General features: G+C 49.0%; 1 protein-coding gene across 2 annotated transcripts in view; it reads left to right on the top strand.

The window, feature by feature from the left end:
• Positions 1–14,730, top strand: part of cep85l (centrosomal protein 85, like) — a 44,266-nt gene extending 29,536 nt beyond the window's left edge. For both annotated transcript variants that reach the window (XM_035523967.1, XM_035523966.1), the window contains exons 4-13: positions 3,198–3,283; positions 4,732–4,849; positions 4,952–5,149; positions 5,818–5,970; positions 6,722–6,876; positions 7,204–7,321; positions 7,989–8,039; positions 8,945–9,052; positions 10,647–10,848; positions 12,443–14,730. In XM_035523967.1, coding sequence (XP_035379860.1) covers positions 3,198–3,283; positions 4,732–4,849; positions 4,952–5,149; positions 5,818–5,970; positions 6,722–6,876; positions 7,204–7,321; positions 7,989–8,039; positions 8,945–9,052; positions 10,647–10,848; positions 12,443–12,606 — 1,353 coding nt within the window. In that variant the 3' untranslated portion in view covers positions 12,607–14,730. The remainder of the gene's footprint in view (positions 1–3,197; positions 3,284–4,731; positions 4,850–4,951; positions 5,150–5,817; positions 5,971–6,721; positions 6,877–7,203; positions 7,322–7,988; positions 8,040–8,944; positions 9,053–10,646; positions 10,849–12,442) is intronic.
• The last annotated feature ends 693 nt before the right edge of the window (positions 14,731–15,423 follow it).

Genomic DNA, 15,423 nt, shown 5'->3' with positions numbered 1-15,423 from the left:
CCCCTTTGACCCCCTGGCATCATGACAACCAGGGGAAGCGCAGGTGTAGCCACACAGGCTGCTGCTTATGCGTGAACCCGTCTAAACTCGTCGTGCAAGGACGGCGGTTAATGCTGGACCTTTTCCGAGCGCCCCTCGTTTGCGGCCTGCTCTCTGCAGCGGCTGGGAAGGTGGTGTTGCTGCACCCATCTCAAGTCGTGCCCTTCGCTGAGAGCTGGAAGGTGTGCGCTTGTTAAACCTAACGTGTCCGCGCCGGCCCTATCCGTTCTGCTTAGGGAAGTGAGTCTCTGTGGCACACCTGTCACCACCAGCCTCATCGCCAGGTGCCCTCAGGTTATTCTGGGATCGTGTGTGCGTGTGTGTGTGCGTGTGTGTGTGCGTGTGTGTGTGCGTGTGCGTGTGCGCGTGTGCGTGTGTGCGTGTGCGTGTGCGTGTGCGTGTGTGCGTGTGCGTGTGCGTGTGTGCGTGTGCGTGTGTGCGTGTGCGTGTGTGCGTGTGCGCGTGTGCGTGTGCGCGTGCGCGCGTGCGTGTGCACGTGTGTGTGTGCGCGTGCTTAATCCTCATGTTGCACTGCACAAATGAATGTGCACTGCTACTCCTGTAAGCAGAACCCTGTTGGATTGTTTAGATACGTTGGTTCTGGGTGTTTAGGTTGGATACCGCAGGTGCCGCGCGCTGAGCCGTTCAGCCGTCGGTGGCTGTTACTAAAAATACAATATCATCTGACATTACCACCAGATTGGACACTTCCACACAGTACTGGTAGATGGGGAGGGGGCGGATAAATAGGTATATCGGCACTCCGATGAGGCACGTGCAGTTGGTCTGCACAGAAGCTAGGCTCCAGAATAAAGGTGTGGTTGAGGGTGCTCGGGGGATTGGTAGGAGACTGACAGGGTTGAGAGCCCAGCTGGCTCACCAGAGCAGAGCAGAGCAGATAACGCCCTCCCCAAACTCACGCTACACAGGGCTGCGATGGCTTCAGTGTTGGCTCCCTGGCAGGCACCTTCGCTCAGGGCTACCTTCCTTGCAGAGCTAAGAGACCTCACCTACGACTAAGCTAAACATCTCTGAAGAGGAACACGCCCCCCCCCCCCCCCTTTCCCACCAACCCCGGCAGCCAGCTGGGAGGTCCAGCCCTAAACCTGCCATTTTACCAGATTAAAAGTCCCTGCGGCGAAAAGAATGCCTTGAACTATTTTTAGGTTGAGCACATGCACACAAATGTCCCGCAAGCGTTCCCTGCCGCATGACGCGAGCGTGCTCGACGTGAAAAGCCCCCCCGAGTGAAAGGCCCCGCCCCTCCGTGTTGCTCCGGCTACCCTGGTCTCCAGCAGCTGCTGCTCCTGGTCGTTGGCACCCGTGGAGAGACGGTGAGGAATCGGCAGGCGTAAACCACGAGGGCCCCGGTGGAGAGACGGGCTCCAGCCGGCTTCCAGACCCACGGGGCCATTTATCAGCGGCCCGGCGCCACAGCCATGGTGCCGCAGTGCAGGCCCTGTGGACCCAGGAAGCGCCTCCACTTTGATCCTTGAGTTCCCGCACGTGTTCTGAAGTAGCCAGAGATGAACACGCCTCCTTCCTACCACATGTGCACATGCTTTTTTTTTTTTTTCCCGATTTTTCACTTTGTCTCAGAACATACGGAACGTAGGACGCTCACTCCAAATAATCCCTCGGTCTTAAAGACGAATTAGCAGGAGGCTCACGCTCCCATCACAGCGTAAGCTTGTTGATCTAGTGTTTCCACTGTTATAGCAGCTCGCAATAGCATGCCTGGGATTGGCAGCTATGCCCTGCCCCCTCCCCACACATCCCCAACACACACAGCACGGCAACAGCACCATGCTGGGGAACGCGTCTGGGACTTTCTGACTTTCTAATCAATGCTTTTTTTTTTTTTTTGATACACAAGTTGACTCTCGTAGCGGCTATAAATGAAGAACCCCAAATCTAACCCCACATATCTGCATCATCTCTGTAAGGGCAGAAGTAATTTGGTGCACACATTTGTCTTGAGAAGAAAAGGATCTTTCGTTAAGGATCTTTGGCTCACAAAGCCACTTCCCATGCCAGAGTACATGAGTTCTTTTCTGTAGTTCTGTTTTATTGGACAAATATGTTAAGGCCAGTGGCCTTTTTGCCCTTGGCCTCTGGTTATTTCTGCCACTGCCTCAGGGCAAACCTGAGGAATGCACGCTGCTTCTCCTCAACCCCAAACCAGTCTTCCCAGTCTCTTATGAATTTAGCTTGTTGGCACAGATTGTTGTGTAGCTATTTTGTTTGTTTGTTTGTTTGCTACCCTACAGAGTCCAGCGGTTTGCGGCAGCTGGCAGGGTCGGAGGACCCCCTGGGCATTGATGGCACCAGATTTGTCCTGTTGCCTTTTTAACGTGGCCACTGAACAGCCTGCCCGGGATTGGTCATTTGAAATGGCTAATTGTGTGGAGAGAGCTACCAAACCGCTCAGTGTTAGCAGGATGGGTTGGTGCATTGGAGTGCAAGGAATGTATCTGAGTGGACCAAATAGCCCGTGTCTTCCCATTTAAGCTCAGGAGCTCGTGAAACCCATTTCAGAAATAGAGGAAAGGCCTTGTCTGGTTGCTGTGTGTGTGCACGATGGACATTATGTTCCACTGGCAGGTCTGTTGTGTAACCTGAGCAGACAGAGGCATATGACCAGCATCCGTGACCTCTGTGCGGTCCTCTGGAAGCCAAGGCCAACATGTGTGACCTCTGTGTGATCCCCTGGGTGCCAGCGCCTACAGCTCGAGTGTTTAGCACCTCCTTAGGCCTGCTAGGCTATGTGAGAATAGCCACTCAGGAGCAAGGGCCCTTGCCTTTCACACATACAGCACGGGAACATGCCCTGTAGGTCCAGCTGGATGGATAGAGGTTCATATATGAGCCGTTTCTGCTACTGCCTTTTGTGTGTGCTGTCTAGACATTGTAGTATGTTATCAATAACTTATGTTACATGTGATATCAGTGTTTTTAAATTGCCAGCTACATTTTACAGAATATATTGAAAAAGTTTGTCAATTTAATGGATAGCCTACATTTATGTAATTATCCCTAAGACTTAATTTTTTTAATGTAAGTATTTATTTATTCATTCATGGCGGACAGCATGTGCTGATGGTGTGATACTTGAATGGTGCGTGTTGTAATATTTGAATCTGCTCGTGTTGGAGCAGATCTTGGCCGGAGGTGCCGTCCCCGTCAACACGCTGGTGAAGATAAAGGAGGGGCTTCTGAGGCAGCGGGAGCTGGAGATCGACAGGTGAGCGGCCAGAACCCTCACGGAGCAGAGCACCCTGTACCGATGAGTGTGTGTTCAGCGCTCATCGGTTCTGCTCGGTCTGTTGAGGGGGAAATCATCAGTTCATCAACACTATACACTCGCCAGCCACTAGAAACCACCTCTTTACTGAAAACACCTTGTATGTGTGTAGTTCTTGTCCGTATGCCATCTGTTGCCTTGTGCAGATGGTCAGGCATCCTGTAGCCCTTTAACGATACACAGTGCCTGGGTGCTGGATGTCTGTTGGCTGGGTGGTTTCGGGTGACCTCTCTCAGACCAGCAGTGACACCGACATGGGCCAATCAGTGACATTGACACGGGTATGTCATGGCAAATGTCTTAATTTACAGTGAACCCTGAATCAAATGAATCTCCTTATCCCCAAAACATTATACTAGGGAACTAACAACTGGCAGTCTGCAGTCTCTAGTAAATGCTGAATGTTTGCTAGCTTGAAGATCAAAGATACCAGAGTATCTGGGCGGAAGTATTTAACCGCACAATTAATCTCACTTTACAGTCAGTCTTCAAATTTCATGAATCTCATTACCCTGGAAAAGGTCCCCGATAATGAAATGACCCGTCTGGTTTTCCCACCGCCTCTCACCTCGACCCGTGTGAGTGGGCAAGTGACAGCGTGTTGACGTGACGCTGAGCGCGCTCAGGAACACGCCCCGCTGATTGCAGCGGTGACCTTGGGCAGCTGTGCGTGAATGTACCCTGCCACCTCAAAGCAGACAAGCACTATTAATCCTGGATGCGCGCACACACACAGAGAGACTGGCCCTACCATGTATACCCGGCCTAACATCCGAACCTCATCGGACTTTTGAACTAACAATGTCCATTTTAAGTTGGTTATTTATGTATGTATTTTTATGTAAATATTTATTGTCTCCATTTTTTTTATATGCATCTTCTTTTCATACCACTGATGTTTTAGGAAATTCCACAAGATGGCACTGTGAACAACTTCATCCCACGTTTGGTATTCCACACAGATGGTCCTCCCTTGTTTAACATCTTCTCTCATATTGAGCCAAGAGGCAGAAACGCCTGCCCACATGGTACAAGCATGGCGCAGTAACAAACGTGGCAATGTGTTATCCCACAATATTTCTCTCTACCTCACTGGTGCCTGCACCTCCAGGGCCTTGATCAGAAAGACTCTCCGAGTGTGTACGCCTTATTTGCAGCCCTGCGTCGTCGGGAATGTGGCACTGTTGTACTGTGGTACACACTGTACGTTTCAAAAACCATGATCGCATTCCTTTTCACAGTTGCTTCATTTCTCTTTTGAGTTGTTGTTTATGGAGGAATAATGGCAATGGTATTCCAGCAATCGAAGACTAGGCCAAGCAGACCCCTAAAGGAGGGGTGGGGGGTGGGGTGTCAGACAAACTGACTTCTATCTTCTGTCCTTTCAGGCAAAAGCAACAGATCCTGCAGCTCCATGCCAGAATCAGGGAGAATGAGCTGAGGGCGCAGCAGGTCCTCCAGAACCAGAGGGGGCGCTGTGAAGACCCCTACCTTCTTAAATCCCAGGTAAACTTCCCGGTAGACGGGTGACCAAAACAAAGCTCTTTATAAGTGCATTACTCTTAAAGCTCCTGTGGCTTAACCTACCTTAACCCGGCGCCCAACCAGGAGTCCCTGTTGGACAGCCCTTTGTCGGGTCCCAGTCCTCAGGCTCTGCCCCCCGAGCGCGGGAGCCCCCTGTGTTGTGAGAACGGCGAGCAGGGCCGGCGCCTGGCAGCGGCCGAGCTGGAGGTCATCCACCTCAACGAGTTCCTCAAACAGAACACACAAAAATACACGGAGGACATCAAGAAGCTGGAGGAGAAGGTGGGCTTCAGCTCTCCCTGTTTTACTTTTCTCTTTCCATACAAGACACAGATTTAGGCACTAGTTCTAAATGCTCCAATAGAACGCCAGCTTTCTCAGAGAGACAAGCGCGTCGCGTCAGATCTCGTAGTGCCCCGATAATGTTACTAAGGTCTGCTTAGGTTTTGTGGCATTACGGAGATTCTTCCTAGAAGTCTTTCTAGAATGCTCAAATCGGTTTACACATTTGACTGCTCCAAATGACCAAAATAGTGTGTGTGTGTGTGTGTGTGTGTGTGTGTGTGTGTGTGTGTGTGTGTGTGTGTGTGTGTGTGCGTGCGCACCTTTGCCTGTGAGTAGGTGAGAAAAAGAATGAGTGAGAGAGCGTGTGAGTGAGGGGGAGAACTAAAATAGAGCATGTCCAAACACCTCTTAAGATTAAAATTGTGTTAGTATGAGAGGTGTAAGGAACTGGCTGTATTTTCTTCCCTGATTTGAAAAGGAGGTACTTGAAATGTGCTTATGCTGGAGTTTGTGAATATATTATTGTCTTTAAAGTGTACCTCGATGATGCTTATTTATCTTTAAACCAGAACAGTGGACTTCCCAAAAATGCTGTGCTGTATTCCCAAACTGGCTTCTAAGTGGGAATGTGTTTGTGCATGTGTGCGTGCGTGTGCCTCACCCAGATGAAGACGCGTGACCGCTACATCAGCAGCCTGAAGAAGAAGGTACAGAGAGAGCAGGAGCAGAGCCAGGAGAAACAGCAGCGCATCGAGACTCTGGAGAAGTACTTGGCAGACCTGCCCTCCCTGGACGAGGTGCACACTCAGGCCCAGCAGGTAGGCGTGCCTCGCCCGCCCCAGCCGGCCCCCGACCTGCTGCACCACTTCACCAACGTAGGGGCGGGCTGCGCTCTGAGCAGCGGATGCTATCGTCAGGTCTCTCTCAGCTCAAACCCTCCAGGACCAATCTCTCAAGTCCTACGGACAGTGCTCGAGTGCAGTTTCAGCACTTGACCGATACAGGGCAGCCTGCTTCCCCCCTGAGGTCTGCGCTAAAGTGTCAGCAACCAGCCACTAATGTGACGGCATGCTGTCAGAAAGAGAAGCCCCCTCACACCGGATTAAACTCACACAGCGTGAGACCCTGGCTTGGAGAGTTCGTTAGCCATGTCAAAACAGATTGTTGCTGACAGCCTTGTGTAACAATAAGAGCTCTAAGAGATATGTTGCGTTGAGCTTTGTTGTGTTGGTCTAACCTCCGAACTGAGCAGTGTAAAGCTACGTTGAGCAGGCCAACATTAGGTTTGAAGTTGACATATTGATTATTCTGTAAGCAATAAAATGTGGCCAGCAGGGGTCAGTAAAAGCCAATTATTTAAAACCTGCCAACGTTCAGCCATACCTTGGAGGCATAATGAATTTATCTGGATAATGAATTTATCTGATGGGGCAGTGGATTGTATTTCCTGCGTTTGGTATTTAAATTGGGACTGCAGTGCTTTTGTTGTTCAATATCAGGAAAACAGATTTTTATAGATTTCCTACGTGTGTGCGTGCGTGTGCATGTGTGCGTGCGTGTGTGTATCAGCTGGAGGAGGTCCAGGCTAAGGCTCAGGCTCTCCAGGACACCGTGGCCCAGCTAGAGCAGAGCATAAAAGAGAACCATGCCCAGCTACAGGAGAAGGACGCCATCATCGAGAGCCAGGCCCAGAGAGAGAAGGAACTGGTGGCTACTGTGCAGAGGTACCATTTTGTGTGTGTGATGAACCTCCAGATCCGTCCCTCTGCACCACTCTGTCAGACAACAAGAGCAGAGCAGCACGCTGCCACCGCACATTTGAAAAATGGCAGCGGCAAACCATTTGCTTGCACGACTCATTGTATCCAGTGGCTATTTTTAGCCCCTCTCTTGCTGGTAATGAGAACAGCTTGCACTCCTGTTCTGTACGGTGCTCAGATAATGCCGTGTGCGTCTCTAGCAAGGTTCCGTTCGGGCCACGCATCAGTAATATCTCTGACTCCCACCCCCATAAACCCCCACCACCACCTCTCCCGCTCACGCCTCCGCAGCCTGCAGGAGAAGGTGGAGAAGTGTCTGGAGGACGGCGTGCGGCTGCCCATGCTGGACCTGAAGCACCTGGAGAGGCAGAACGCTCGGCTGCAGGAGGAGCAGAGCCACAGCCGCACGGTAGCAGCCTCACCCACCCCCAGCCCCCGCACCTCCACGCTGGCGCTCGGTGCTCAGTATATGCCCGAGTAGACCGCTGTTCCCATATGCAAGAGGTCTGTACAAAAGGAGATTTATAAATGCCGTTTACAATACGTATAAAATAAATATGAACCACATACCTGTACCATGCACACTTCACACTAAAATTATTAGTGGTTAATACATGGTTATTGGTGTACGTGGTACGTCATATAAAACCTTTCTGTAGTATGCGTCAAAGACGGGCTGTTCGTTAAAAAAATGTTGCTGTTACATAAAAGTGCTTGTTGTTAAGCAACATATATAAACTCATGATTGTTTTGTTTTACAGACCTTTTGCATATATGTTGGTTAGAGTACTTTTAAAAGTACTGAAGCAAGCACATTGGAGAATATTGACCGTTGAGGTCTTAATCTCCATGCTTTTGTTTACCGTCCATGTGCGTGTCGTTCTCTGTCTCAGTTGTGCTGTGTTTAGTCGAGTGCGGTCGAGTGCTCTCTGGCGGCATGACCAAATGTTTGGTGCACGTTAAGTGCCCCTCTGACACCTGCTGGTCTGCCCGTGCCTCAAACCCCCCCACACCCCTCCCCTGCTTCCTTTTTTTTTTTTTTTTTAAAGTAAATCTGTGGTTCGCTTTGCTTTCAGCTGATTGACAGCCAGAAGCAGCAGATTGACACGCTCTCCCTGGAGCTGACGGTAAGAAGGTCATCCACGATCCATCTCCTCATAGCTTTTAGCATTCTTGGCTCTGATGAAGGTCATTATGGCCTGATGTTTTATAACAGTCTGGTGTGTGGGAGTATTGTTTTATGAAAGTGTTAGTGTGGTTAGTCCACTCCTCCACACACTTATCAAAATAAAGGTGTTCAAATGTTTAATTTTGCCAACCCTGTAGTGTTTAATGGCTATGGGTGTTAGATTAGGTGTGGGTCTTAAGAGTTATAGGTTTGGGTCTTGGGTGTTGAGCTGTGTCCTCGGCTGTGCGTTTGGCTCGTCATTGGGTTGATTGTTGGACTGGTTTTTGGGTTTTGGGCTGCGCACTGACCAGATTGTTGGGCTGAGTGCTCAGCCTGGTTTAAGAATTGATTGTTGGGCTGGGTGTCCATCTGGTTGTTAGGCTGACTGTTGGGTTGGGTGTTTGGCTGGGTGCACAACTTGGTGTTGGGCTGGCAAGGCTCTGGGGTCCTGGCTGGATGTGAGGTTGCCACGATAGCTACGTCTAGTTGTGGGATTGCTGTGACGACTGGGCACTGAGTGTAAGGTTGCTATCAGAGCTGGGTATAGTATTGCATGACTGCTTGCCTAGGGTTATGCGTGCAGGGTTATGTTTAAGGGATGCTGTCAGTGCTAGGTGTAGAGCTGGGTGCAAGGATGGATGCAGGGATACTGTCAGAGCTGGGGATGGATTTATGGCTGTGTGTAGGGATGAGCACTAGACTGGGTGTGGGGTTGCAATGAAAGATGGCTGCTGAGTAGCGTCTTATGATGAATGGCTGTAATCAACGTGGACGTGCTCTGCCAACGTGAACGAGGCGACCGAGCGCGCGCACCGAGAAATGCATGCTGTCATCGCCCCCTCTTTCTCTCTCTGTCTCTCCCAGGCACTGGAGAAGAGACTGCAGAAGGAGAAGGCGCTCACGCAGGAGCTCTGCAGGCAGCTCTCGGAGAAAGAGAAGGAACTGGAGACCCACTGTAAGATCGTCAGCCAGGTACGGCGGTCCCTCACGCAGCGGTCACAGCAGCGGCGGTTAGGCGTTGACCGAAGGCTTCCGCACCATTGCAGGGTCAAAGTCAATGTCAGATTTATTTATACAGCGCTCTGTAACACAGCCGTTGTCCTGGCTGGCTTCCGTACCACACAGCGTCAGTGAGGCATGAGGAGAGCGCTGAGATTCCCCCACCTCCTCGCACTCCATCAAATGCTTTGGAACACTAACTCCTGGCTAAACAAGTCTGGCACTTTTCTTCAAAAAGGGCGTCGAAACTGGAAGCAAGTTTTCCCGACTCATTGAATGCGCGTGCCAAGTCAAGAGGGTGTTGGAATGCTAGGAACCCACTTCAGTACCACAGGATGTACACACAGAAACGCACTCGCATACTCACACACACGCATAGCATTTTCGTCACGTGGTTCCGTCAGTCGCAGTTCCGTCAGAAGTCCATCACCCAGTTTCATCACCCAGAAATAGCCACAATGGACAAAGCTCGGAGGGCACAAAAATACTGCCCTCGTCGCCGTGTTTTCCCAACTGCTTACAACAGGTGCAAATAAACGAGGCACCCAAATGTGCAGGCGCGCCTGCCCCATCCTGACAGCCAGGACTGCGGTCTGTGACGCCTCAGCTACAAGCCTGCGCTGGGTGCCCTTTTCCAGTCTCCCACCTAAAGGGGCTTGGCAGCTCTTCCAGAAATAGTGCGAGGAGCTTTCAGCCTCCAGTCCTGAGAACCAGAGCACAGCCTAAGATGCCTCCTTCAACGCCGCCATGAACCAATGAACACAGCCACAAAAACACAAGTTATTAAAGGGGGAAATTGCCTTCTTAGAATTCAATGAATGATATGTAGGGACCTCTGACCCCCACACATCCCCACTGAACTCCAATCAGAGACAATATATTACATACATTGTACACACACACACACACACACACACACACACACACACCTTGGCTGACTGACAGAAATGTTCCTCATAACATCAGTGTTTTTGGTGGTGGTGGTTTTCTTTTTCCTGCCTCTGCACTTCATTGAACAGTTTTTCAGGACGGCTTCACAGACATGTTTGTGTCTATAGAGGAATTAGTATTCACTGAGCTGCCAAGCAAATAGCATTCGTAGAAATATTTCCACAACAAACAATGGCACTCATGTTGCTGATTGCCAAAAGCGCTAACTAGCAACAGTAACTAAAACAAATGTAACCAGTGAGCATGTTCCACTGATGCAGTTTCCTGTTTTTAAATCAAAACTGGAGGGATTTGTCCCAATTCTGGCAACACAAAGCTACGGAGCATGAAGAAGAGAATGCACTGAATCAGAACGAGAATAGATGACGACTGCAAATCAAATAGGATTTTTTATAGTCTTATGTTCTTAAAGATATGTTTTGAGGAAAATAACATGGACAAATCATTGGCGTACACAGAAGTGTTAATTTATTATAATCATAGAAAATGTTCAAGACGTTGGTGTTGGATATGATTTGGGGTGAACTACCTGACTGTGTGTGTGTGTGTGTGTGTGTGTGTGTGTGTGTGTGTGTGTGTGTGTGTGTGTGTGTGTGTGCGTGCGCTTTGCATGCAGAACCAGAGACCAGCAGAAGAGGCTGCGTTGTGGTCAGTGGCAGGGGCCATGCGGCAGGAGCCGGGGCCTCCGCTGAAGGAGGTGGGGCCTCTGCTGAAGGAGATGTCCCTATGTCTGCTGGACCTGAAGGCCCTGTGCAGTGTCCTGACCCAGCGGGCCCAGGGCAAGGAGCCCAACCTGACACTGCTGCTGGGCATCAGATGTGAGTGTGGCCACCATGCCAAACACTGCCTGCTGAAGCCCTCCCCAGCCCTGCCTGTGACTTGTCATTATCTCGCACTCGCACATTGTTCATTGCCTCGGGTGCCCTTTTTAATATTTAAAATCAAAACACAATCACAATGAAGGGCATTTAAGAACAGTAACCCCTCCCCCATTATAATAACAGGCACTCTTGGTCCACTCTGTAGCATTGAATTTCATGGACCTGAAATCCAGTAGCATTTCTCCCAACGTTGGTTGCAGCATTGCTGGCCGTGTTTGCCACCGTTCACTTATGTGTAGTAGCTTTAGGGACAGAGGACGTTTAGTACCCTTCATCTTTAGAAGAAGGAGAGGGGGGGAAAAGGTAAACAGCTTCTGAAGGCACTCCGTTACCTTTGCCGATTGAGCTACAGTTCACCGGCTCTTTTCATGGACCAAATGATCTGAACTCTGCTGAGCAGAGTGATTTGCTATTTCGACTGAGTGTATTTTCTGGGCCAAAGCACAGAGCAGTGCTTGGTTCGTCCAAACCGTGCACCCTAACTCACCACTCAGAATGCACCCACACCTCTCCTCCCCTCCTCGCTGCAGACTCATGCTGTGTCGAACCCTCTGAGCCAGAGCTTTTCAAGATCAAAAAGCACAGAGAGACGCACGCACACACACACAGCTGACAGTAAAAAGTCAAAAGGTAGTCTGCTATCTGCTGTATAAACCTTGCATACCTGAATGCCCGAACAGAAACTTTAATAACACAATGTGATAAAAGCTAGAGCAGTGCCACAATACTGCAATTTTTTATTTAATTTAGTAACACATTTAATAAATAAATCAAACACAGAAGCAGGTTGCTCGCCCCGTCAATTTTTAACATTTGTTCCGTTTTCTCATGAGATTCAAGGTTAATTTACAACAGCTCTTTGTAAATAGTTGCGCATCCTGCCATTATCCTCGGATGTTGTCCCAGGAACCCCACCGCCATCCCCCTTGCAGTGGGACTGGTGAGATGAGCTGTCAGCTAGTGCATTACAAGCACAAAGGGGGCCGCTTACCTCCGAGCTTGCCAGGTGGTAGCGAACAAAGGGGCTCTGGCGAGCACAGATAAAGCAGTAGCGGAGTGAGGTGGGATTCTGGCAGTAACGGAGCATCTATTGATCTGTTGTATTAGTTACTAAAAGGGGAATCTAGCATCTTGCAGTCCAGTATGACGAATGAACTTTTAACACGGTGGTCTCCAGCTCCAAATCTCAAAATGCACATACCAGACTTGGGTTTTGTAAACACCGATGTGAACTTGAACAGTACATTTTGTTGGCTGGCCACTTGGTCAATACAGGTGACCCTGGGTAGGAAACATGGCTTGAGCTGCAGAGTTAAAGACCTCTGTTACAAGCACCTGTAGCCCACTGTGTGTGTGTGTGTGTGTGTGTGTGTGTGTGTGTGTGTGTGTGTGTGTGTGTAGCAACAAAAAGGTTTCCTGCGAGTCCAATGCCAAATAGTTATCCGCCCAGTTGTTCAGGCCTTTGCTTTGCACAGCTGGCGTTTCCTCTGCAAGGGTTCACTTCATGACCTTTTGGCTCTTGCCGTTCCAGCGATGAGCTGCTCGGGGGAAGAGGGCGACAAGCCGGTGGCGGAGGACGGCCTGCGTGCCAAGCTGGTGGAGGTGTGCCAGCTGAGGAAGGACATCGACGACCTGCGGACTGCCATCTCGGACCGCTACGCGCAGGACATGGGGGAAAACTGTGTGACGCAGTGATCGCCACTCGGAGGCAGGCCTGAGGCTGCCGCCTGTCTCTCCCTCGCCCCCCCCCGGGTATCGGCAGGGCTTCCGTTAGCAGCCGGAGAGGCCTGGAGAGTGTACAGCACAGCCGTGCTCTTGCCAACGAAAGGGGGGGGGAAATAAGAGAAAACTGGGTTGTAGTTGTGCTACAAAAGCAGGGCTCCCACTGACTGCTGAATGTTGGACTAAGCTGTGAATTCAGTTTACAAGGAAGTCGTTTTAGCTCTGTTTAAGTGCTCATCTCCAGTTCTGATTTTTCAGGATGGTATTAGATCATGAACTTTTTGTTGATTTCTTTTGGAGGGATTATCTGCTTGCATTTTATGTTATATATTTAAGAGGACTATGGAATAACCTGCTCCTCCTTACGTTAAGTGCGGAGCGATGGTCAGCTGCCGGCTCAGTCGGCGGAACCGTAATCCCGCATTGCAGCAGGAACTGCAGCATACATGTTCGCGTTGACTTCCCCGACCCCTCCAACTGCAGCACAAGCGAGCAGGGTAGGGCGTGTGAAACGGCCAGTGCTGCTCCATCAAGTGCCTTGTGACAATGTTCCTGTTTGAGACCTCCTGTGGTACCTCTCTCTGAAGCCCAAGGCCTCTTGGATCCTCAGTCAGTTTGACCCAAAGGCCACTCCTCCCCTGCGTCAGCTGCCACTGGTCGCAGGTCGACCCCAGAGCGGATCCCCTTCGCTGACAGCCGGTGGGCTCAGAGGGCTTCTCTTCAGCACGTTGTTTTTTTCCCCCCCTCACATTACATCTTGCCTGTGATCGCAAACGTGTGTGTGCTGTGCACGCACATGCTTTTTATTTTAGTAGGACTATTAATGAGATGAACCAAAAGGCTGGAAGAAGGACGAATATTTTGCATGAGAAAAAAAATGCCCCTTTGGATTTGGCAAGACGTTGAATTCGACCGTAAATGCAGAGGAATTCAGGTAAATCAAGGCAGGAGGTCTCCTAGCTTTCATTCCCAGTGAAAATCGGGACATGCTTCCGCAAAACTTCTCAGCGATTCCCGATACAGTGAAAACGATCAGGAACTTCAGTGAAATAATGTAAGATGGAATATGTTTTTCTCATATAGAGCCAAAGATGAGAATTGGTGGGGGAGGGGAAGGAGGATGTTCTTAAGTTTTGGGTTTGGTTTTTTTTTGTTTTTGTTTTTCTTCCACCTCTATGAGCTGCTGAACTCACGGGGGGGTGCACATGGGAGTTTATGCAAAACAGAAAATGAAATATTAATAGGTGTTACCCATATGTACAAAAACAATATTGCATCAATGCAAAATGGTTCTCTCAGGTATTTGAAGTAGACAGTGTTAAGATGCCACCATTAAAGTGGAATAGCTTTGCTTTTTCATTTCAAAAGGGATTTTAGCTTTGAGAGCAGCCTGCTCTCAGCCTCCGGAGCTTTTACTTTTGGCCCTGTAATGGGATCAGTTCTGATTCTCTGTAACACAAGCTCAGAGATGCGGTCATGACAACCTATGCACAAACATTCGCCAGACAATGAATGTCAGAGTTTTTATTTATACATTTATTCTGCTAATGTATCTAGCTAGCAATATTACTGCTATATTCAGATTGATGTGAGTTTTGCATGTAATGAGGGCTTGAACTATGATATTTTGCAAGTGTGTACGCCCAGATATTCCGTCTGGCCTGACGGCACTCCTGCAGGAACCAATGAGGTTTCTGCACTCTGGGTTTTGAGATGGTCTGATGTACAGGGCTATGCAACCTCATATTTACCAGCATCCACCATCGAGTTGAACAGACATCGTCTTCACCGTGCCTTTACCAATCTATGCAGCCCAGTTGAAGTTTTCAAAATGCCCTGTGTGTGTATGGCAGGGTTTCTCTGCAAGTGGCATGACTTGTTTAAGTAACAAACATTCACCTGCTTAAAAAACAATGTGTGTGTGAGAGAGAGTGCATATATAAATATAAAAAGTTATACTTGGTGGCAATAGGGTTAGTTAGAGTCAAGCCATAGCCACAAAATGCACATTTCTCAGGCAAGGGGAGACTGGTAATCTGATTAGGAAAGTACTTGCTCCTATGACACAGCAGCGGGCTGGCTCGTGGGTGTGCTAAAGAGCACACAGGGACTGCGTTTCAGACAGCGACGGGAAGTGCAGGGTTGTCATGGCTGTCACGGACCGCACTGTGGGCTGAAGGCCACTGGCTGGCTTTACTGTACGGTATTGACTCACTGGTTTGAATGGAATATTGGTTTTTAGTTTTCATCTAGGATTTACCTATGCCAAAGCTCTATTTATGTACCATTTTCAAAAAGGTATTGACTATTTTTCCATTTTGTAAAAAAAAAAAAAAAAAAAAAAAAAAAAAGGGTGGGGAAAAGTTTGCTTTCTGTTTGTACAGAGGGTAAATAAAATATTTTTCTACATTTCTGGCTGTTTTACTTTGGTTGGGGGACCTGCTTCACATCCGACAGTGGCTTGCTGTAGTAATGACTAAAGATTACATACAAAGGGATGCTGAGCTCTTGGAGCCATCCTGTTAAAATAGCTATCTCAGAAGCAAACGTGAAATGTTTTCTTCTGTCAGAAGAGAATACAAATGTCAGAGTGGTTTTAAACTTAGATGGGACTTTAATAGTCTTAGGATCACAACTGTTTTCTTAGGTTTAAAAATAAAATTCTCCCTCCTTTCTTCTGTGAGCAACTTGACTCATTGGATGCTAAAATTTTAGATACCACTAAAATACTTGCTGCTGGCAACATACACAGGATAGAGTGAAGGAGCTTAAAGTTAAATGGCTGCGGGG

This window comes from Electrophorus electricus, chromosome 3 (assembly GCF_013358815.1).
Source record: "Electrophorus electricus isolate fEleEle1 chromosome 3, fEleEle1.pri, whole genome shotgun sequence".
Taxonomy (NCBI): domain Eukaryota; kingdom Metazoa; phylum Chordata; class Actinopteri; order Gymnotiformes; family Gymnotidae; genus Electrophorus; species Electrophorus electricus.
This window is presented reverse-complemented; position numbering and strand designations above follow the sequence as displayed.